General features: G+C 44.3%; 1 protein-coding gene and 5 non-coding genes across 6 annotated transcripts in view; 3 read left to right on the forward strand and 3 right to left on the reverse strand.

The window, feature by feature from the left end:
* rims4 (regulating synaptic membrane exocytosis 4) overlaps window positions 1-23,805 on the reverse strand; it is a 39,563-nt gene that overhangs the window by 10,271 nt on the left and 5,487 nt on the right. Inside the window, exons 2-3 of the mRNA XM_053315618.1 lie at window positions 7,979-8,091; window positions 1,955-2,056 (exon numbers count right to left, since the gene is read on the reverse strand). Coding sequence (XP_053171593.1) covers window positions 1,955-2,056; window positions 7,979-8,091 — 215 coding nt within the window. The remainder of the gene's footprint in view (window positions 1-1,954; window positions 2,057-7,978; window positions 8,092-23,805) is intronic.
* trnae-uuc (transfer RNA glutamic acid (anticodon UUC)) lies at window positions 2,111-2,182 on the reverse strand. The gene has a single exon. It is a non-coding gene; the product is annotated as a tRNA-Glu (tRNA).
* Window positions 10,914-10,996, reverse strand: trnal-uaa (transfer RNA leucine (anticodon UAA)). The gene has a single exon. It is a non-coding gene; the product is annotated as a tRNA-Leu (tRNA).
* trnal-uaa (transfer RNA leucine (anticodon UAA)) lies at window positions 11,168-11,250 on the forward strand. Its single transcript has one exon. It is a non-coding gene; the product is annotated as a tRNA-Leu (tRNA).
* On the forward strand, window positions 12,133-12,215 carry trnal-uaa (transfer RNA leucine (anticodon UAA)). The gene has a single exon. It is a non-coding gene; the product is annotated as a tRNA-Leu (tRNA).
* Window positions 12,921-13,003, forward strand: trnal-uaa (transfer RNA leucine (anticodon UAA)). The gene has a single exon. It is a non-coding gene; the product is annotated as a tRNA-Leu (tRNA).

Below are 23,805 nucleotides of genomic sequence, written 5' to 3' on the forward strand. Positions count from 1 at the left end.
GATCATTAAAAAGACGGAAGGAAGGAAGGAGGGAGGAAGGAAGGAAGGAAGGAAGGAAATAAGAAGGGAAGGAAGAAATGACAGGCAGATGGGAGGAAGGAAAGAAGGAAAGAAGGGAGGAAGGAAAAAAGGAAGGACAGAAGGAAGAAAGGAAGGAAGGACAGATGGATGGAAGGAAGGAAGGACAGAAAGAAGAAAGGGAGGAAGGACAGATGGAAGGAAGGAAGGAAGAAAGGAAGGAAGGACAGATGGAAGGAAGAAAGCGAGGAAGGACAGATGGAAGGAAGGAAGGAAGGGGGGAAGGGAGGAAGGAAGAAAGAAAGGAAAAAAGGAAGGACAGAAGGAAGGAAGGACAGATGGAAGGAAGAAAGCGAGGAAGGACAGATGCAAGGGAGGAAGGGAGGAAGGAAGAAAGAAAGGAAAAAAGGAAGAAAGGAAGGAAGGAAGGACAGATGGAAGGAAGAAAGCGAGGAAGGACAGATGGAAGGAAGGAAGGAAGGAAGAAAGGAAAAAGGAAGGAAGAAAGAAAGGAAGGAAGGACAGATGGAAGGAAGAAAGCGAGGAAGGACAGATGGAAGGGAGGAAGGGAGGAAGGAAGAAAGAAAGGAAAAAAGGAAGGGCAGAAGGAAGGAAGGACAGAAAGAAGAAAGGGAGGAAGGACAGATGAAAGGAAGGAATGTCTGTTTCCATGTCCTGTGACCATCACTAATACAATAGCTACCTCCATGACATGACAGATAGGGTTAACTGATCTGATTAACCCTCCTGTTGTCCTTGAGTCAAGGAAGGAAGGAAGGGAGGAAGAAGGAAGGAAGGAAAAGAGGAAGGAAGGGAGGAAGAAGGAAGGAAATGAGGGAGGAAGGAAGGGAGGAGGGAGGAAGGAAAGAAGGAAGGAGGGAGGGACAAAGGAAAAGAGGAAGGGAGGAAGGAAGGAAAAGAGGAAGGGAGGAAGGAAGGAAAGAAGGAAGGGAGGAAGGTAGGGGGGATCAACCTACCTATACCTTGAACACGGTTATCATCCCATGCCTACTACAGACGCACATTTGAAGTCAGAGCAACACACTGAGCATCTTCCCGACAGCATTAGCAGACGCATGTACTTCTTACTTATTTAAAAAGGGATAACCGCCATCTGCCCTGATGTCAACTCAACACTAAAATCACCATTTCCTCTTCTTCACTCATGCATCTTTCAGATCTTCATAAGTGTGCTTTTGTAATTAATGTCTAGCCGGATGCTATTCGCTCTCTTGTGGTGCGTTCAAGTGCTCTTAAAACACTCAATATTCAAAGACGCCGCAGTCATTTCTCATGAACAGCAGCCTTTTTTTTTTTTTACCCCTCCTGTTGTCCTCGAGTCAAGGAAGGAAGGGAGGAAGGAAGGAAGGAAGGGGAAAAGGAGTAAGGGAGAGAGGAAGAAGGAAGGAAAGGTGGAAGGAAGGCAGGAAGAAGGAAGGAAGGATGAAAGGGAGGGAGGAAGAAGAAAGGAAAGGAGGAAGTAAGGGAGGAAGAAGGAATGAAAGGAGGGAGGGAAGAAATGAGGAAGGAAAGGAGGGAGGAAGAAAGGAAGGAAGGAAAGGAGGAAGGAAGGAAAGGATGAAAGGGAGGGAGGAAGAAAAGGAGGAAGGAAGGAAAGGAGGAAGTAAGGCAGGAAGAAGGAAGGAAGGATGGAAGAAAGTAAATAAGGAAGGAAAGGAGGAAAGAAGGGAGAAAGGAGGAAGGAAGGAAAGGAGGAAAGAAGGAAGGACAGGAGGAAGCAAAGGAGGAAGGAAAAGAAGGAAGGAAGGAAGGAAGAAAGAAGGAACAGTCAAAACAGACAGGGTCAATTTGACCCGGGAGGACGACACAAAGGTTAATGGAAGATAAATGTTATGGTGTGATTCTGAAAATGTGATGTTTCAGATTTAAAGTTGCTTCATGTAGAAATCTTCCGAGGGGCTTACGAGGGGCTTACCTGGAGGTCCTTTTGAACCTGGTTTCATGGTGAGTCCTCTGGCCTGGATGACCTCCACCTCCAGACCTCCATTCCTCTCCATCAGACCGATCTCTACGTCACCTGATTGAGTGAAAACATTAGAGATATAGGTATAAGATTCACAATATGTTGACATTCCCATACCGGGAGTCGAACCCGGGCCGCCTGGGTGAAAACCAGGAATCCTAACCGCTAGACCATATGGGACTGAGATTCACAATATAATGTTCTCTATTATGTGGAAGAGATGAATATGTGTCCAATTTCTATTTATCCAGGATTATGGCTTGTGTATTATAATTACTCATGTTTATGCAGGCGGGGAGTTCCTGTCCTCTGAAATGAGGCCAACGTGGAAGTAACTTAGAACTGCATTCTATCAAAAGGCCACCAGGGGGCGACCGTCTCTATACAAGTCAATGGAGAATTCACCAACTTCTCACTTGATTTCTAACCTCAGTAAACGTTTTCAAAATGTGTTTATGGTCTCAATCGCTAGTTTAAAGCCTTCTTCAATGCAGTATGATGTTCATTTGGGACATTTTGGCCTCCCTGATTTTATATTTGACGATAAAGCAGGGTATGCATTAGGGGGCGTGACCACGTCCTGATTGACAGGTTGATTGACCAATGTCCTCGAGATCCAGCCCTCGCACCCATAGCAACCTCCCCGCCCCGCTTCATGCCCATATAAGTAGAATCCGTGTTCATTTTTTCCCAGAATGCACCTGAAATTTTCAAGATGGCGCTGCCTAGATTCGATACTATTGGCTTCCGAGCAGCAGTCCACAAACCAATGGGTGATGTCACGGATGTTACGTCCATTTCTTTTATACAGTCTATGTGTTTATGTAGTGTCAGAAAACTCAGCATTAATTAACATGAAAGTTTAAAAAGTTGTTCTTAATAGCGATATAAATATAAACCAATTCAACAGTAGCCTTTATAATGATAGTGTAGTGAGAATGAGGTTGTACTATGGCTGCAGCAGCTAATAAAACCTCCATCATTCATGCAGTGAGTGTGCATGTTCAGTATTTAATGTATTACAAATATAAACAAATACAAACACAGTCCTTTAAATTGTTTGTAGCACACTGGAGACACTTTTTAAATCCAGTTTCTAGATATCAGAGTGTTAGGGTTAGGGTTAGGGTTCCTTAATCTTTGTGTCGTCCTCCCGGGTCAAATTGACCCTGTTTTGACTGTTCCTTCTTTCCTTCCTTCCTTCCTCTATTCCTTTCTCCCTCCCTTCTTCCTTCCTTCCTTTTTTCTTCCCTCCATCCTTCCTTCTATCCTTCCTTCCTTCCTCCCTACCTCTTTTCCTTTCTCCCTCCCTACCTCCTTCCTTCCTTCCTTTTTTCCTCCCTCGACCCTCCCTTCCTTCCTTCCTTCCTTCTTTCCTTTTTTCTTCCCTCCATCCTTCCTTCCTTCCTCCCTACCTCTTTTCCTTTCTCCCTCCCTCCCTACCTCCTTCCTTCCTTCCTTTTTTCCTCCCTCGACCCTCCCTTCCTTCCTTCCTTTCCTTCCTTCCTTCCTCCCTTCCTTCTTTCCTTTCCTCCCTTCCTTCCTTTCCTCCTTCCCTTCTATCCTTCTATCCTTCCTTCCTACCTCTTTTCCTTTCTCCCTCCCTACCTCCTTCCTTCTTTCCTGCCTTCCCTCCTTTTCTTCCTTCCTTCCTCCCTCCCTTCCTGCTTCCTTCCTCTCTTCCTCCTTTCCTTCCTTCTTCCTCCCTTCCTTCCTTCCCTCCCTTCTTTCCTTTCTCCCTCCTTTGCTTCCTCCCTCCTTTCCTTCCTTCCTCCCTCCCTTCCTTCCTTCCTCCCTCCTTTCCTTCCTTCCTCCCTCCTTTCCTTCCTCCCTCCGTCCTTTCCTTCCTCCCTTCCTTCCTTCCTCCCTCCCTCCTTTCCTTCCTCCCTTCTTCCTCCCTTCCTTCCTTCTTCCCTCCCTTCCTTCCTTTCTCCCTCCCTCCTTTCCTTCCTCCCTTCTTCCTCCCTTCCTTCCTTCACTCGAGGACAACAGGAGGGTTAATTAGCTAAACAGAAATCTGACTCTAAATGAATGCTGATGTTGCTCTGAATGTGTAGCTGTTTGCTAGCTTGCTAACTTAAACACATCAACTTTGACAGCAGACAGTATTTCAGTCAGTGTGTGTTATTGTGTGTTGTTCTGCCTTTTAGTGTTCAAATCTGTGTGCAGTTAGTTTCTTTTGATATGAGAAAGGAAATTAAACTTTTTCCTTCATGCCATTACTCCGTAAGTCACTCTGGATAATAGTTTCAGCTAAATGCCCCCAAAATGAAAAATGCATTCCTTTGAAAGTGGCAGAGCAGCCACTTTCCTCCTTACTTCCTCCTTTCCTTCCTTCTTCCTCCCTCCCTTCCTTCCTTCCTCCCTTCCTTCCTTCCTCCCTCCTTTGCTTCCTTCTTCCTCTCTCCCTTCCTTCTTCCTCCCTCCTTTCTTTCCTTCTTCCCTCCCTCCCTTCCTTCTTCCTCCCTTCCTTCCTTCCTCCCTCCTTTCTTTCCTTCTTCCTCCCTTCCTTCCTTCCTCCCTCCTTTGCTTCCTTCTTCCTCCCTTCCTTCCTTCTTCCCTCCCTTCCTTCCTTTCTCCCTCCTTTCCTTCCTTCCTTCCTCCTTTCCTTCCTTCCTCCCTCCTTTCCTTCCTTCCTCTTTCCTTTCCTTCCTTCCTCCCTCCTTCATGCCATTACTCCGTAAGTCACTCTGGATAATAGTTTCAGCTAAATGCCCCCAAAATGAAAAATGCATTCCTTTGAAAGTGGCAGAGCAGCCACTTTCCTCCTTACTTCCTCCTTTCCTTCCTTCTTCCTCCCTCCCTTCCTTCTTCCTCCCTTCCTTCCTTCCTCCCTCCTTTGCTTCCTTCTTCCTCCCTCCCTTCCTTCTTCCTCCCTTCCTTCCTTCCTCCCTCCCTTCCTTCTTCCTCCCTTCCTTCCTTCCTCCCTCCTTTGCTTCCTTCTTCCTCCCTTCCTTCCTTCTTCCCTTCCTTCCTTCCTTTTCTCCCTCCTTTCCTTACTTCCTCCTTTCCATCCTTCCTCCCTCCTTCATGCCATTACTCCGTAAGTCACTCTGGATAATAGTTTCAGCTAAATGCCCCCAAAATGAAAAATGCATTCCTTTGAAAGTGGCAGAGCAGCCACTTTCCTCCTTACTTCCTCCTTTCCTTCCTTCTTCCTCCCTCCCTTCCTTCTTCCTCCCTTCCTTCCTCCCTCCTTTGCTTCCTTCTTCCTCCCTTCCTTCCTTCCTCCCTCCTTTCTTTCCTTCTTCCCTCCCTTCCTTCTTCCTCCCGTCCTTCCTTCCTCCCTCCTTTGCTTCCTTCTTCCTCCCTTCCTTCCTTCTTCCCTCCCTTCCTTCCTTTCTCCCTCCTTTCCTTCCTTCCTCCTTTCCTTCCTTCCTCCCTCCCTTCCTTCCTTCCTCCCTCCTTCATGCCATTACTCCGTAAGTCACTCTGGATAATAGTTTCAGCTAAATGCCCCCAAAATGAAAAATGCATTCCTTTGAAAGTGGCAGAGCAGCCACTTTCCTCTTTACTTCCTCCTTTCCTTCCTTCCTTCCTCCCTCCTCTCTTTCCTTCTTCCCTCCCTTCCTTCTTCCTCCCTTCCTTCCTTCCTCCCTCCTTTCCTTCCTTCTTCCTCCCTTCCTTCCTTCTTCCCTCCCTTCCTTCCTTCTTCCCTCCCTTCCTTCCTTTCTCCCTCCTTTCCTTCCTTCCTCCCTCCTTTCCTTCCTTCCTCCCTCCTTTCCTTCCTTCCTCCCTCCTTCATGCCATTACTCCGTAAGTCACTCTGGATAATAGTTTCAGCTAAATGCCCCCAAAATGAAAAATGCATTCCTTTGAAAGTGGCAGAGCAGCCACTTTCCTCCTTACTTCCTCCTTTCCTTCCTTCTTCCTCCCTCATTTGCTTCCTTCTTCCTCCCTTTCTTCCTTCCTCCCTCCTTTCCTTCCTTCTTCTTCCCTCCCTTCCTTCTTCCTCCCTTCCTTCCTTCCTCCCTCCTTTGCTTCCTTCTTCCTCCCTTCCTTCCTTCTTCCCTCCCTTCCTTCCTTTCTCCCTCCTTTCCTTCCTTCCTCCCTCCTTTCCTTTCCTTCCTTCCTCCCTCCTTTCCTTCCTTCCTTCCTCCCTCCTTCATGCCATTACTCCGTAAGTCACTCTGGATAATAGTTTCAGCTAAATGCCCCCAAAATGAAAAATGCTTTCCTTTGAAAGTGGCAGAGCAGCCATTTTCCTCCTTACTTCCTCCTTTCCTTCCTTCTTTCTCCCTCCCTTCCTTCCTCCCTCCTTTGCTTCCTCCCTCCTTTCCTTCATCCCTCCTTTCCTTCCTTCTTCCCTCCCTTCCTTCCTTTCTCCCTCCTTTCCTTCCTTCTTCCTCCCTTCCTTCCTTCCTTCCTCCCTCCTTTGCTTCCTTCCTCCCTCCTTTGCTTCCTTCTTCCCTCCCTTCCTTCCTTTCTCCCTCCTTTCCTTCCTTCTTCCCTCCCTTCCTTCCTTCCTCCCTCCTTTCTTTCCTTCTTCCCTCCCTTCCTTCTTCCTCCCTCCTTTGCTTCCTTCTTCCCTCCCTTCCTTCCTTTCTCCCTCCTTTCCTTCCTTCTTCCCTCCCTTCCTTCCTTCCTCCCTCCTTTCTTTCCTTCTTCCCTCCCTTCCTTCCTTCCTCCCTCCTTTCTTTCCTTCTTCCCTCCCTTCCTTCTTCCTCCCTCCTTTGCTTCCTTCTTCCTCCCTTCCTTCCTTCCTTCCTCCCTCCCTCCTTTGCTTCCTTCGTCCTCCCTCCTTTCTTTCCTTCTTCCTCCCTTCCTTCCTTCCTCCCTCCTTTGCTTCCTTCTTCCTCCCTTCCTTCTTCCTCCCTCCTTTGCTTCCTTCTTCCTCCCTTCCTTCCTTCTTCCCTCCCTTCCTTCCTTCTTCCCTCCCTTCCTTTCTCCCTCCTTTCCTTCCTCCCTCCTTTCCTTCCTTCCTCCCTCCTTCATGCCATTACTCCGTAAGTCACTCTGGATAATAGTTTCAGCTAAATGCCCCCAAAATGAAAAATGCATTCCTTTGAAAGTGGCAGAGCAGCACAGATGACAGCCAAGTTATTCTGGGTTCTCTGACATTATATAATATTGGATCTGGACAGCAGGTTTGGAGTGGAGCCGGTCCAGTCCGTGTCACTGTTGTCGGGCCAAGGACACTGTCTGACTGCCAGCGAGGAAACTGACCCACTTACAGTACATCACTGCTGTGGAGGACAGGCTGTATACAATATATCCAGTTTATATACAGTCTGGGAATGAATAAGTGCAGAGGACGATGAGGAAAACTCGGCAGTGGATCAACGCTCTGATTAATGAGGCACTTTTTTTTTTTTTTTTTGCCAGTGTTAAATAATTTCAGAAGTCATTTCGGGTTCAGTTTTATGAGGAAATAAGATGCTTTTTTTCTTTTTCTTTTCCAATTTTCAGACCTATTTTTCACAGGGAGATTTTCCGTGTTGGCTGTTTTCGAGCATTTTATAAAATACATTTAACATTTCTGACCCCCAAAATTTTCATTTCCCTCTCAGCTTGGTAAAAAGAAATGAAAGAGGGATTAAGATGAAGTTTTTTGTCTTGCATTAGCTATCTTTCTTAACCTTTACATACTGTTCATATCAGTCTCTACACCAATTCACATTCATAAGTTCCCCATCAGTCATGTTTGATTAATCCTTTTATTATGGAAGGAATCATTCAGAATCACTATTTTATGGTCCGAGAGAACATTTTATAGAATATGATGAATATAAAATGTCTGAATTTTATAATAAATATGTCAAACTTGTACATTTTGCATATTTAAAAATGTGCATACTATGGCTCACATTAGGAAAGGTCTGGCTAAAAGAAATATGTATGAAAGAATGTAAAAAAAAATGGGTAACATTTGGCCCTGGGTTGATATTAATAATTTGATTGATGGTAGATTAACAGCTGATAGTTCCTGTGTTTCATTAAAAATGCCAAACTTAAAAAATGTCCGTTCTCTCTCACCCATGGATGTTGTCGCCAGAGTCTGTCGCCCAACAAACTGAGCGGGTCCCATCCCATCCAGGAAGTCGCTGAACTGGGCGTCTGATGCCAAACACATCCCACTATAGTTCAGACTATGGAGAGAAAGACAAAAAAACAATCAACAGAGGGTTAAACATGATGAGAGAGTGAGTCAGAGACTGAAACATTACAAGAGAAGCAGACAGATAAAAAAACAGTCTGGAGGAATAAGAAGAGGAGGTAAAGAGAAGAAAACCTGAAGAACTAATAACTGGAAGCCATTTATCACTTCCTGTTTCAACTTAGTTTAACTCCCCAAATTCAAATTGGCTCCCTAAAACAAAATTCAGCCTATTGGCTTCAGAGTTTGACCCCCTGTGTCCTTATTTTGTGTGTGTAGGCAAAGAAATCAGCTCAGAGTGCTTTGGTGGCAGACTGCCAGGTATTCTACTACTGTGTGTGTGTTTGTGTGTGTGTCTGTGTGTGTTGCTGTCTGTTATAGGCTACTTTTGGGGACATATTTTAGACTTGAAAGCAGTTAATTGGGGGCAAAAACGGTGTCAAAAGCTTTTTATGTCAGTGGTTAAGGTTCAGTTTAGACAAGTTGTGGTTAAGTCTCCAGGAAACTAATGTAAGTCTATGTAATGTCCCCAGAAGTGATGATGACCTGATATTTGTGTGTGTGTGTGTGTGTCTGTTATAGGCTACTTTTGGGGACATATTTTAGACTTAAAAGCAGTTAATTGGGGACAAAAATGGTGGTTAAGGTTCAGTTTAAGCAAGTTGTGGTTAAATCTCCAGGAAACTAATGTAAGTCTATGTAATGTCCCCAGAAGTGATGATGACCTGATGTGTGTGTGTTTTTGTGTGTGTGTTTGTTTGTGTGTGTGTGTGTGTGTCCCATGGATTGCACACAAAGGACTGATCCATCCTAATGCTACATCTGTGTTTCCTGGAAATGATGCTCATATACAACTAAATTGCAACAGAATATTACTCGAAACTCTGCTGGATTATCTTCTCTCTCAACATAATGAGAACATGTTGTCAATAAATGTTCAGATGCAACATATTATCTAGTTGGTTTATATCCAACCTTGCACTACCTCACAATATCTCTCTGCATTTTGAAACATTTTATGGTTATGTTTAGACTCTGGCAGCACTTGGTTACGGCTAATAAAAAATGTGTTTCTTGGTTTTAATACAGAAAAAAAAAATCTGCAATTGCTTGAAGCTCAACATATTTATTCACAGTTAACCACTTAACGCACGCTGTTCCGTCTACGGGACGAACCGGAAGTTAGGAGGTAGCCACAAGTTCTTCTGAATGTTTTAAACAGCAACCCTTAAACATATATATTCATGTCATACATTGCTGGAAAGCTTAGATTGTTCTGGTTCATTCAAGACCACTCACGACTTATATGGTTGCTCACAGCCGTAATAGTATTAGCGATTAGCTCGGCTAGCTACTAAGCTAAAGTAAGCTAACAGCTATAATGCTACATACCTTCAAAGTCTTCCCTTTATCCACAACGATCATCTTATGACACAGGACTTTCTGTACAGCTCGCCAAGTATCCATTCTTGTGAAATATGAAATCCGTTTCCATAAAACCGAAATACTTTCCTCAATATGTCAACATGTATTTAGTCCAACACGTAACGTAATAACACAAATAACAAACCATATGCGGTCCGTTTACGTCATTTCCTGACCTGCGCGTCCATCTCAGAGTACACGTGACTAGATGTTTACAACCGTGAGCCTCTTCTGCTTCAGACGACACCACACACAAGCCAATCGGTGTTTAGGATTAGGCAGCACATGTCTCCAAAGCCAATGAGGACATGTGACCGACGACAACGTGGGTTTGACTGACTGCTGTTCCAGCCAATGGAAATATTCGGTGAAATGAAGTTGATAACCTTTTAGCCAATAGTCTGAGGTTTCCAACGGTGTATGACACTAAACTATTAGGTTTGGCTGTCCATAAACAAACTCCAAGCGTAACCGGCGTGCGCCCTGTGCGTAAAAGAGTTGAACCATATATCATTACGCACCTGGCATTTTGGTACACGGTTGGTTCTTCTTCGACTTGACATATGACTTATAGCAAAATAAACAGATAGATAGATAGATAGATATGGCCAAACAAAAAAATATGGTTATATCTAATGATAATAATAATAATAATAATAATAATAATAATAACAATAACAATAATAATAATAATATGGTGTCAGCTTTCATTAGAGACCAAGATTTTGATTGTAGGCAAAGGGGATGTGAAGTTATAGGTGTTTGATTGCGGTTATACAGCTTTGGTAACCAAGTGTCCATTTGGAGTCTCCAAAAAGGACCTGAGGAAAACGCATGGACATACCTGTTGAAAAATAATTCTGAAAAATTCATCTTTTGGTCTTTTGACTCCAAATTTGGACTGCATGAAGCCAACACCTGTGGCTCTGGCCTCATTGTGTCTATATCCCGCTGAGAGGTCCCTGAATGTCTGTACACATGTCATTGTAAAGGCAAACCTATAGGCGAGTAAACAACCCCATCATTGTAACCTCTGCCACTCTTTGTCAGTAAGTCACAGAATCACACAGACACTTTTACAAGAATCCTGAGAGTGTTTCCTTTCCAATGATACCAGACACATCTCTGAGTCTCTAACTATGTGGGATCTGTGCTGCTCACAACTTGAGCATGTCATTTAGGCTAACAGCATAACAAATAGGGCGTGTATTTAAATGATGCATACATTATGGTATTACTTTATCTACACTTACCTGCATATCAATCAGGGTCTGCACACAAGCTGATAAGAGACCCAATTAGCCAGAGTAACTTGAAACACCTGTGTGGGTAAGACCAGGATCTTGGGACACACATGCTGCTACCTATTAACATTAAAGCTCTGTAGTCTACCAGGAGTGGGGTTCGAACCCACGAGGGCTCATGCCCATTGGATCTTAAGTCCAACGCCTTAACCTCTCGGCCATCCTGGTTTAGATGGGTATGAAACATCACCAGCAGTCGACCCTGTCTGATAGAAATTACATTAACCTTCCTGTCGTCCAAGTCAAGTAAGGAAGGGAGGAAGAAGGAAGGAAGGGAGCATGGGAGAAAGGAAGGAAGGAAGGAGGGAAGAGAGAGGAAGGAAAGAAAGAGAGAAGGAAACCAGGATGGCCGAGAGGTTAAGGCGTTGGACTTAAGATCCAATGGGCATGAGCCCTCGTGGGTTCGAACCCCACTCCTGGTAGACTACAGAGCTTTAATGTTAATAGGTAGCAGCATGTGTGTCCCAAGATCCTGGTCTCACCCACACAGGTGTTTCAAGTTACTCTGGCTAAGTGGGTCTCTTATCAGCTCGTGTGCAGACCCTGATTGATTGACACCTGCTGGTAGTTTTGTAGGTGGAGGACAGCAGCTGAAACATCTATGCAGGTAAGTGTAGATAAAGTAATACCATAATGTATGCATCATTTAACCTTTACATACACTGCTCATTTTAGACCTTTAAACACACCACATACACATTTCTTTTAGCCATCGTGGAAAAAAACTAATGTGAACTTGGAAGAAATGAAGAAGCAATGCCTGTGAACATGATCCAGGAAGTGACTTTACCTTTACCAAAGTAACATAACTGGGAATGCTTTTGTCCTCGAGTAAAGGAAGGAAGGGAGGAAGAAGGAAGGAGGGAGGGAGGAAGGAAGGAAGGAATGAAGGAAGGAAGGATGGAAGGGAGGAAGAAGGAAGGAAGGGAGGGAGGATGGAAGAAGGAAGGAAAGGAGGAAGGAAGGAAGAAAGGAAAGAAGGGAGGAAGGAAGGGAGGAAAGGAAGGAAGGAAGGACAGAGGAAAGAAGGAAGGAAGGAAGGAAGGAAGAACGGAGGAAACAAGGAAGGAGGGAGGGAGAAAGGAAAAGAGGAAGGGAGGAAGGAAGGAAAAAAGGAAGGGAAGAAGGAAAGGAAGGGAGGAAGAAGGAAGGGAGGAAGAAGGGAGGAAAGGAGGGAGGGAGGAAGGAAAGAAGGAACAGTCAAAAGTCAGATGGGGTCAGTTTGACCCGGGAGGACGACAGGAAGGTTAATGTAATTTCTATCAGACAGGGTCGACTGCTGGTGATGTTTCATATTCATCTGAACCAGGATGGCCGAGAGGTTAAGGCGTTGGACTTAAGATCCAATGGGCATGAGCCCTCGTGGGTTCGAACCCCACTCCTGGTAGACTACAGAGCTTTAATGTTAATAGGTAGCAGCATGTGTGTCCCAAGATCCTGGTCTTAGCCACGCAGGTGTTTCAAGTTACTCTGGCTAATTGGGTCTCTTATCAGCTTGTGTGCAGACTCTGATTGATTGACACCTGCTGGTAGTTTTGTAGGTGGAGGACAGCAGCTGAAACATCTATGCAGGTAAGTGTAGATAAAGTAATACCATAATGTATGCATCATTTAACCTTTACATACTGCTCATTTTAGACCTTTAAACACAACTGGGAATGCATTTCAATTATATATTAACCCTCCTGTTGTCCTCGAGTCAAGGAAGGAAGGGAGGGAGAGAGGAAGGAAGGACAGAGGAAAGAAGGTAGGAAGGAAGGAAGGAAGGTAGGAGGGAGGGATGGAGGAAAGGAAGGAAGGAAGAAAGGAAGGTAGGAGGAAAGGAAGGAAGGACAGAGGAAAGACGGAAGGAAGGAAGGAAGGAAGGTAGGAGGGAGGGAGGGAGGAAAGGAAGGAAGGAAGAACGGAGGAAAGAAGGAAGAAGGGAGGGAGGAAACAAGGAAGGAGGGAGGGAGGGAGGAAAGGAAGGAAGGAAGAACGGAGGAAGAAGGAAGGAAGGGAGGGAGGAAGGAAAGAAAGAAGGAACAGTCAAAACAGATGGGGTCAATTTGACCCGGGAGGACGTTTCATATGATGTTTCATATCTATCTAAACCAGGATGGCCGAGAGGTTAAGGCGTTGGACTTAAGATCCAATGGGCATGAGCCCTCGTGGGTTCGAACCCCACTCCTGGTAAACTACAGAGTTTTAATGTTAATAGGTAGCAGCATGTGTGTCCCAAGATCCTGGTCTCACCCACACAGGTGTTTCAAGTTACTCTGGCTAATCTCTTATCAGCTTCTGTGCAGACCCTGATTGATTGACACTTCCCAGACAGCAGCCAAAACATATATGTGGATATGCAGGTAACTGTAGATAAAGTAATGCCATAAAGTATGCATCATTTAACCTCTAACCTAACACGCCCCTATTTGTTATGTTGTTAGCCTAAATGACATTCCCAAGTTGTGAGCAGCACAGATCCCACATAGTTTGAGACTCTATCTATCTATCTATCTATCTGACTATCTATCTATCTATCTATCTATCTATCTGTCTATCTATCTATCTATCTATCTATCTATCTATCTATCTATCTATCTATCTATCTGTTTATTTTGGTATAAGTCATATGTCAAGTCGAAGAAGAACCAACCGTGTACCAAAATGCAGAGTGCGTAATGATATATGGTTCAACTCTTTTACGCACCGGGCGCACGCCGGTTACGCTTGGAGTTTGTTTATGGACAGCCAAACCTAATAGTTTAGTGTCATAGACGATTGGAAACCTCAGACTATTGGCTAAAAGGTTATCAACTTCATTTCACCGAATATTTCCATTGGCTGGAACACCTGTCAATCAAAGTCACGTTGTCTTCGGTCACATGTCCTCATTGGCTTTGGAGACATGTGCTGCCTAATCCTAAACACCGATTGGCTTGTGTGTGGTGTCGTCAGAAGCAGAAGAGGCTCACTGTCGTAAACATCTAGTCACGTGTACTCTGAGCTGGACGTGCAGGTCAGGAAATGACGTAAACGGATCGCATATGGTTTGTTCCATGTGTTACGTTCCTATGGTTACGTTACGTGTTGGACTAAATACATGGACATATTGAGGAAAGTATTCCGGTTAGAAGGAAACGGATTTCATATTTCACCAGAATGGATACTTGGCGAGCTGTACAGAAAGTCCTGAGTCATAAGATGATCGTTGTGGATAAAGGGAAGACTTTGAAGGTATGTAGCATTATAGCTTTTCTTACTTTAGCTGAGTGGCTAGCCGAGCTAATCGCTAATACTATTACGGCTGTGAGCAACCATATAAGTCGTGAGTGGTCTTGAATGAATCAGGACAATCTAAGCTTTCCAACGATGTACGGCATGAGTATATATGTTTAAGGGTTGGTGTTTAAAACATTCAGAAGAACTTGTGGCTACCTCCTAACTTCCGTCCCGTCCCATAGAGGGAACAGCGTGCATTAAGAGGTTAACCTTTACACACTGCTCAGCATCACATTTCTTTTAGCCTTATTTTTCCTAATGTGACCCACAGTGTAGAAAAACGGAAATGAAATGCATCCTTTTTGTCACTTTTGTGCAGCTGATACACTTTTTTTATATATGCAAATGAACAAGTTCAAACTGCACTTATTAAAAATCTGCATTTAAACATGTTTTATTCATCATATTCTATACAATGCTGTGCTGGAACATAAAATAGTGAATGTTTTATTTTCCATAAATTCATCAAACGTTCATTAACCTTCCTGTTGTCCTCCCGGGTCAAATTGACCCCGTCTGTTTGACTGTTCGTTCCTTCCTTCCTTTCTTCCTCCCTTCCTTCCTTCCCTCCCTCCTACCTTCCTTCCTTCCTCTCTCTTTCCTCCTTCCTTCCTCCCTCCTACCTTCCTTCCGTCCTCCCTTCTTTCCTCCATCCTTCCTTACTTTCCTCCCTTCCTCTTTTCATTTCTCCCTCCCTCCTACCTTCCTTCTTCCTTCCTTCCTTCCTTCCCTCCCTCCCTCCTACCTTCCTTGCTTCCTCTCTCTTTCCTACTTCCATCCTTCTTTCCTTCCTCCTACCTTCGTTCCTTCCTCCCTTCTTTCCTCCATCCTTCCTTCCTTTCCTCCCTTCCTCTTTTCCTTTCTCCCTCCCTCGTACCTTCCTTCCTTCTTCCATCCCTCCCTCCCTCCCTTTCCTCCCTCCCTCCCTCCTTTCCTTCCTTCCTTCCTCCTTTCCTTCCTTCCCTCCTACCTTCCTTCCTTCCTCCCTCCCTTCCTTCTTTCTTCCATCCTCCCTTCCACCCTTCCTCCCTCCCTCCCTCCCTCCCGTTCTTCCTTCTTTCCTCCTTCCTTCCTCCCTCCTTTCCTTCCTCCTTTTCTTCCTCCCTTCCATCCTTCCTCCTTTCCTTCCTCCTTTCCTTCCTTCCTCCCTCCCTTCTTCCTCCCTCCCTTCCCTGACTCAAGGACAACAGGAGGGTTAATGAGTAATTATGAGTCAGTATATGAACAGTATGTAAAGGTTTAAGTGGAAGTACTACATAATAAAAGTGTTAAAGGTAAAAAGATGGAGAAAGAAAGACAGAACATATTAGCTAAACACGTATTAAGCCCTCCTCTCACTTTTTCTTCTCCTCCTTTTACTCTTTTCTCCTCTCCAGTCTTGTCATTTTCCCCATTTTCTCCCAGAGGTATAATTCTCTCCCTGTCTCTCTCTACCATTATCTCTTCTTTTCTCCTCCCCCTTTCCTTCATCCACATCTCTTTAACCTTCATCCTTTCCTCCCCCGTCTGGTTTTTACTTTCATATTTCATTCTAGTTTCCGGTTGCACAGATAAGAGTACTTTATCTGCACATTTAAGGAAACAGAGAAACTTTTTTTTCCTTTTTTCTTTTCACAAGGACATCCACCTAAATTAGCCAACAGCTTTGTCTTGGATGTGGAAATGGAAGAACACACTTGTTAAAATATTTAGTAGATTGTTCCAACAAAGATATACAGACTGACCCATTTAATATTCACTTCAGAATGAATAGCCAAATACTCTGCAGTCATTACAAGATAATTTACAGCCTCTGTCTGATGTGATTAACACACAAAAGCACTTAGCTTAGATGAGTCATTTATGCAGAGGTATGCAAACATTACATTATTACTGCAGGTCATTATTCATACACCTTATAGCTCATTTACATACTTTGGTTTGTGCTGTTGTGTGTTTTTATGGTTATATGTATGTTTCAGACAAAATGCATATGTCCATTTGTGTGTGTGTGTATGTGTGTGTCTGTGTTTGTGTCTGCGCGTGTGTGCATATGTGTGTGTGTGTGTGTGTGTTTGTATGTGCATGTGTGCATGTAAGCAAATTAAGATACATGCAATTAAAAAATCAACATATACGCGATTCAGAGAAATCCTAATGAGGTAAAACCCTTCTTTTTTTTTTAAACGTGTGTGTGTGTGTGTGTGTGTGTGTGTACGTGTGTGTGTGTGTGTATGTGTGTGTGTGTGCATGCGTGTGTGCATCTAAACAAATTAAGATACATGCAATTAATGAATCAACATATACACAATTCAGATCAATTCTAATGAGGTAAAACCCTTTTTTTAAAGTGTGTGTGTGTACGTGTGTGTGTGTACGTGTGTGTGTGTGCGCATGTGTGTGTGTGTGTGTGTGTGCATCTAAACAAATTAACATACATGCAATTAATAAATCAACATATACGCACATATTCAGATCAATTCTAATGAGGTAAAACCCTTTTTTTTAAACGTGTGTGTGTGTGTGTGTGTGTGTGTGTGTGTGTGTGTGTGTGTGTGTGTGTGTGTGCGTGTGTGTGTGTGTGTGTGTGTGTGTGTGTGTGTGCGTGTGTGTGTGTGTGTACACGTGCGCTGACATGCAATAAGTCAAGCAACATTAGCCGAGTGGGTATTACTGGGTGATAAAATCCTGAGCTTTAGATTATGATGTTGGTGTGTGTGAGGCACATCTGGGGATTATGCAGCTGTTCCACCGAAATATGACGCTCAATGTAAACTGTGTGCTGCAGTCAGACGACACGCTGCAAAGGTTTACGTCGATTTAAAGTCTATTTTTCAGTTTTCGTGATTATTTTCTAATGCAATGCAACTCATCTTTACTAATATGTTTTTTGCAAATGAACATAATGAGGTTAAAAGCTGGTTCGGTTCAGTGAAAGTGAATGAAGGTGAATGAATTAAAGCTGTATCTGTCTGGTCCTCATCAGCATGTGATGTTGGGAGAAGATGAAATGGACAGATGAAAATGAAATGGTAATGCTATTTTATATGTCTTCTTTGCGTAATATCTTTTTTTGCTATAGTAATCTGCACATTTCTCTCCTAATAAATACTGAACACTGTATACTGTGTAGGGCTAAGCAGCTCAACTACTAGCAATTCTGCCTTTGACCCTTAAAGCTTTATCCTGTCCTGTTTTTGCATCAGTAGCATGCTGAGAGACCAGAACGTATGATATTATATCTATAGCCAAAAATACTCCACACTGAAGAGACTTTTCCATGGTTGGGATTTTGAAACAATACAGCCAGAGACTATTAGAGACTATTAAATCAGTCAATTGTCCAACTCACTAATTCAATATGGAGTCAGCTACCAAGGCACAGCTGATCATTTCTGCTTCTGTGTCGTCATTTTAGGGCAGAGGTGTCAAACTCATTTTCATTAAAGGGCACATACAGACCAATTAGATCTCATGTGGGCCGGATCATTAAAAAGATGGAGGGAAGGAAGGAAGGAAGGAAGGAAGGAAGGGAGGAAGGGAGGAAGAACAGACAGATGGAAGGACAGGTGGAAGAAAGGGAGGAAGGACAGACAGATGGAAGGAAGGAAGGAAAGAAGGAAGGACAGAAGGAAGAAAGGGAGGAAGGACAGACAGAAGGAAGGATGGAAAGAAGGAAGGACAGAAGGAAGAAAGGGAGGAAGGACAGATAGATGGAAGGAAGGAAGGAAGGAAGGACAGGTGGAAGAAAGGGAGGAAGGACAGACAGATGGAAAGAAGGAAGGAAGGACAGGTGGAAGAAAGGGAGGAAGGACAGACAGAAGGAAGAAAGGGAGGAAGGACAGACAGACGGAAGGAAGGAAGGAAGTAAGGAAAAAAGGAAGGACAGGTGGAAGAAAGGGAGGAAGGACAGACAGAAGGAAGGAAGGAAGGAAGGAAAGAAGGAAGGACAGAAAGAAAGGGAGGAAGGACAGACAGACAGATGGAAGGAAGGAAGAAAGGAAAGAAGGAAGGACAGGTGGAAGAAAGGGAGGAAGGACAGACAGAAGGAAGGAAGGACAGGTGGAAGAAAGGGAGGAAGGACAGACAGAAGGAAGGATGGAAAGAAGGAAGGACAGGTGGAAGAAAGGGAGGAAGGACAGACAGATGGAAGGAAGGAAAGAAGGAAGGACAGGTGGAAGAAAGGGAGGAAGGACAGACAGATGGAAGGAAGGAAAGAAGGAAGGACAGGTGGAAGAAAGGGAGGAAGGACAGACAGATGGAAGGAAGGACAGGTGGAAGAAAGGGAGGAAGGACAGACAGAAGGAAGGATGGAAAGAAGGGAGGACAGGTGGAAGAAAGGGAGGAAGGACAGACAGATGGAAGGAAGGAAAGAAGGAAGGACAGGTGGAAGAAAGGGAGGAAGGACAGACACGCATGTCCCCCCCCCCCACGCATGTCGGGCTGCGGCTCAGTCGGAGAATGTAGCATCACCAAGGTCTTATGTCTCAGCTGAGTCAATTTCAGGTGTAAATACTTAAGATGACGGGAGTACTTATTGAAAGAATGAAGCAAGTGACTTCCTGTTGCCAGTAGGTGGCGCTATGACTGTCACTAAAAATATGAGACTGTACATGTGTTCAGACCAGGACGCTGAACAAGCATCTGACATGTGGAAAAGCTCAGACCATGTGGAGTCAAGTTATGACAGACAGAAGGATGGAAAGAAGGAAGGACAGGTGGAAGAAAGGGAGGAAGGACAGACAGAAGGAAGGAAGGAAAGAAGGAAAAAAGGAAGGACAGTAGGAAGAAAGGGAGGAAGGACAGACAGATGGAAGGAAGGAAAGAAGGAAAGAAGGAAGGACAGTAGGAAGAAAGGGAGGAAGGACAGACAGAAGGAAGGAAGGAAGGAAGGAAAGAAGGAAAGAAGGAAGGACAGTAGGAAGAAAGGGAGGAAGGACAGACAGATGGAAGGAAGGAAGGAAGAAAGGAAGGAAGGAAGGAAGGAAGGAGTCAAGTTATGAGGGTTTGAAATTTCATGGCGAAGCATCGAAATTCGCTGCGTCACCACGGCAACCAGGAAGCGCTCGGGCCCTAACTAGAAGTTAGCTCAGCAATGTCAAATCCAACACCAGATAAAAAAAAACTATGTACACTGTGAAATACGTAGAGATTTACCTGATGATGTCACTGTTGACTTTTTCAATATGTTTCTTAACCCTCCTGTTGTGCTCCCGGGTCAAATTGACCCATCTGTTTTGACTCTTCCTTCCTTCCCTCCTTCCTTCCTTCCCTTCTTTCCTCCCTCCCTCCTTTCCCCCTCCTTTCTTCCTTCCTTCCTTCCTCCCTCCTTCCTACCTTCTTTCCTTCCTCCGTCCTTCCTTCCTCCCTTCCTTCTCTCCTCTGTCCTTCTTTCCTTCCTTCCTCCCACCCTCCTACCTTATTTCCTCCCACCCTCCTACCTTCCTTCTTTACTTACTTGTTTCCTTCGTCCTTCCTTCCTTCCTTCCTTCCTTCCTTCCTTCCTCCATCCCCCTTTCTTCCTTCCCTCCTTCCTCCCTCCCTCCCTCCCTCCCTCCCTCCTTTCCTTATCTCCTTGACTCGAACACAACAGGAGGGTTAAGACAACTTAACCAAATACTTAGACTTACACTTAATTCTATGAACAATATAAACACTACGCAACTTGTACTGACATTCATTAAAACCATTTCCTCATTATGTTGCAGCTCCAGGCAGCACTCATTTTATTTTAACCCTTTACATACAGTACTGTTCATATTGTGACTCATTAATTAGACTCTACACCAACTCACATTCATAAATTCCCCTTCAGCCGTTAATAAACATTTGATTAACTGAATGAAAAAGACTGTTTTATGGTCCAGGTGAGCATTTTATAGTATATGAAGGATATAGCAATGTGTTTTAACCCTTAAACAGACAACGTGCACCAGGAGATACAGACTCTTTAACTTTCATGTTGTCCTCCCGGGTCCCTCCTCTGTCCTTCCTTCCTTCCTTCCTTCCTTCCTTCCTTCCTTCCTTCCTTCCTTCCTTCCTTCCTTCCTTCCTTCCTTCCTCAGATCTAAGTTCAGCTGTTAGGGTAAATGTTCCCTCCTTCTGTCCTTTCTTCCTTCCTTCATCTGTCCTTCCTTTCTTTCTTCCTTCCTTCTTTCCTTCCTCCCTTCCTTCCTTCCTTCCTCCCTCCCTCCTTTCCATCCTTCTTCCTCCCTCCTTCCTTTCCTTCATTCTTCCTCCCTTCCTTCCCTTCCTCCCTCCTTTCCATCCTTCTTCCTCCCTCCTTCCTTTCCTTCATTCTTCCTCCCTTCCTTCCCTTCCTTCCTCCTTTCCTTCCTTCTTCCCTCCTTTCCTTCCTACCTTCCTTCCTCCTCCCTCCTTCCTTCCCTTCCTTCTTCCTCCCCTGCTTCCCTTCCTTCCTCCTTTCCTTCCTTCTTCCCTCCTTTCCTTCCGTCCTTCCTTCCTTCCTTACTTTAGGTGCAAATGACATAACTAGTAAGGCCTGTTTAAGGGTTAAACATTTTTCATTCACATTTGTATATTTGCATATATGAAAATGTACAAAAATTAAAAAGCATGCATTTTATTTCCATTTTTGTATGCTTTGGGTCACATTAGGTCAATTCTGGCTAAAATAAATGTGTATATGGTGTTTTTACAACTCTTAAATGTAAAAAATAGTTCAAATTTGAGCCTGTAAGCCAGAGGTGTCAAACTAATTTTCATTCGAGGGCCACATACAGCCCAATTTGATCTCATGTGGGCCGGATCATTAAAAAGATGGAAGGAAGGAAGGAAGGAAGGAATGAAAAGGAGACAGGAAAGAAAGATGGAAGGAAGGAGGGAAGGAAGAAAAAAAGGAATGAAGGAACGAATGAAAAGGAGACAGGAAAGAAAGATGGAAGGAAGGAGGGAAGGAAGAAAAAAAGGAATGAAGGAACGAACGAAAAGGAGACAGGAAAGAAAGATGGAAGGAAGGAGGGAGGGAGGGAAGAAAGATATGATGGACGGACAGAATGATGGATGGAAGAAAGGGAGGAAGGACAGAAGAAATGAAGTAAGGAAAGATGGAAGGAAGGATAAAAGGAACGAAAGGAAGACAGGAAGGTAAAAAAGGGAGGAAGGAAATATGGAAGGAAGGTAGGAAGGAGGGATGAAAAGAAGGAAGGAAGGAAGGAAGGAAGGAAGGAAGGAGGGCCGGAACTGACCCCTTGGCGGGCCGGTTCTGGCCCACGGGCCGCATGTTTGACATCCCTGCTGTAAGGGTTATAAAAACATATTTGCTGTCATGAAATAGTTGCATTTATCATTGTAATCTTCATTGTGCTGCACATCACAAGAAGAAAAGGAGAGTATCTTTTTTAAAATATGCAGTCAATTTAAATTAAACAACTCAAAATCAACATCAACAGCGTCTTCACTGGTCATTTTGAATAAACTGAACAGAGGAGACAATGCATAAGAAAATAAAATCTTATATTCCTTACAGTACACAAATACACACAAGCAAATCATTCCTATTTAGCCTCATCATCGACATCATCACACACACACACACACACACACACACACACACACACAAACAAACACACACAAACACACACACAACACACACTCGCTGGATCCCGAATTGCCCCCGAAACTATAAATCAGTAAGCTCATAAGTGTGATTGGATGGTGTGAGCTAACAAAGTGCTTATTCATGGCCGTGCATACGCAGGCACAGAGCTTTTCAATCAGCAGGCCGAGCCAAAAACAGCTGATGGAAAGTAACACGGTAACACAGACGGACGGACGGACGGACGGACAGACGGACAGTGAGACAGTGAGACAGGCAGCGGTTTGGTGCCTCTGCTGCTTCTGCTGCTGTGGCTTTAAAATGAATGTTGCAGTGCTCAGCTCAGTTTAATGATTCAACTGTAGTTTCCTCTCTATGACGTGATGCATGTAGCCCAGAGCTGCACACATTTCCATTTTAACCACTTAGCTCCTCCGTCTGACACAATCAAGAGGTAATAAAAGGATTAAGATCCTACACAAAAGGGATTATAGTTGATCTAACTTTTAAATTGAGCTACAGCAGGAAGAACAACTTTATGTAACGCTGGTTGCTGGTTGCTGGTTGCTGGTTGCTGGTTGCTGGCGCTTTCAGAATAAAGCAGCTTCCTGTCGTTATAATCCATCTGTGCATAATCTATACTGTGCAGGGTCAAAGGGAATTAGCTAAAAGTTATTCAGGGTGTAAGAAAAATGAAAAGTTAAAGGTTTTGGACAAGAAAAGTTTATCCTCTGTCTCATTTCTTGAAGAGATAAAGGATGTTTTTTCTCTGTTATTGAGCATTGACCATGTTACATGTATTTGAAAGGATCGGGGTCAGTTCGTAAAATTATTCCAGCACGTGTGTTACAAAAATACTGTCACCTAAAACTTAATTAACCCTCCTGTTGTCCTCGAGTCAAGGTAGGAAGGGAGGAAGGAAGGAAGGGAGGGAGGGAGGGAGGGAGGATGGGTGGAAGGGAGGACGAAGGAAGGGAGGGAGGAAGAAAGGAAAGAAGGAAGGAAGGAAGGGAGGGAAGGAGGGAAGGAAGGAGGAAAGAAGGGAGGGAGGAAGGAAGGGAGGGAAGGAAGGAGGGAGGGAGGAAGGAAGGTAGGAGGGAGGAAAGAAGGAAGGAAGGAAAGAAAGGAGGGAAGAAGGGAGAAAGGAAAAGAGGAAGGAAGGAAGAAAGGAAAAGAGGAAGGAATGAAAGAGAGAAGGAGGGAGGGAGGAAGGAAGGAAAGAAGGAAGGAAAGATGGAAGGGAAGAAGTAAGGAAGAAGGGAGGGAGGAAGGGAGGAAAGCAAGAAAGAAGGAACAGTCAAAACAGACTGGGTCAATTTGACCCGGGAGGACGACATGGAGGTTAACTTAAGTAACTTGATAGTATCCTCATATTTAATTTTTTTGGCTTAATTTTGGACACCAGCTAAACAATGTTTGCATGTAGCAGCTCCTAAACTCAATATCTGCATATTCCAGATATCAATTGAGTATTAATATGCATGCAGACACTTTGAATGATGCAATCATGGTCTCTCAGTCTCTACCTCTCCTCCTCTGTTTGTCTTTAAACCCTCCCAGCCCCCATCCCAGCCCCCCTCCCAGCCCCCATCAGCCATCCCAGCCCCCAGCCCCCCTCCCAGCCCCCATCCCAGCCCGCCTGTCTATCAGCCCGCCTTGTCTTCTTACGTAACTGGAGGAGTTCATGCTGGTAGCCAGGTTGGCACTGATCTCTGTGTGTGTGTGTGTGTGTGTGTGTGTTGGTGTGTGTGTTGGTGTGTGTGTGTGTGTGTGTGTGTGTGTGTCTGTGTGTGTGTCTGTGTGTGTGTGTGTGTGTGTGTGTGTGTGTGTGTGTGTGTGTGTATGTGTGTGTGTGTGTGTGTGTGTGTGTGCAGTAGTACTACACTAGTATTGCTGATCTCATAGGCTCTTTTCCACTGGGCTTCACTGTCTCTCTCTGTTTGGCATTATCAAAACCTCTGCTCATAATTTATCAAATTGGCCCCGTCTGTTTTGACTGCTCCTGCTTTCCTTCCTTCCTTCCTTCCTTCCTTCCTTCCTTCCTTCCTTCCTACCTTCCTTCCTTCCTTCCTTCTTTCCTTCTTTCCTTCCTAGCTTCTTTCCTCTGTCCTTCTTTCCACAGTTCCTCTTTTCCTTTCTCCCTCCTTCCTTCTCTTCCTTCCACCCTTCCTTCCATCCT

The sequence above is a fragment of the Scomber japonicus genome, chromosome 3 (assembly GCF_027409825.1).
Source record: "Scomber japonicus isolate fScoJap1 chromosome 3, fScoJap1.pri, whole genome shotgun sequence".
Classification (NCBI taxonomy): Eukaryota; Metazoa; Chordata; class Actinopteri; order Scombriformes; family Scombridae; genus Scomber; species Scomber japonicus.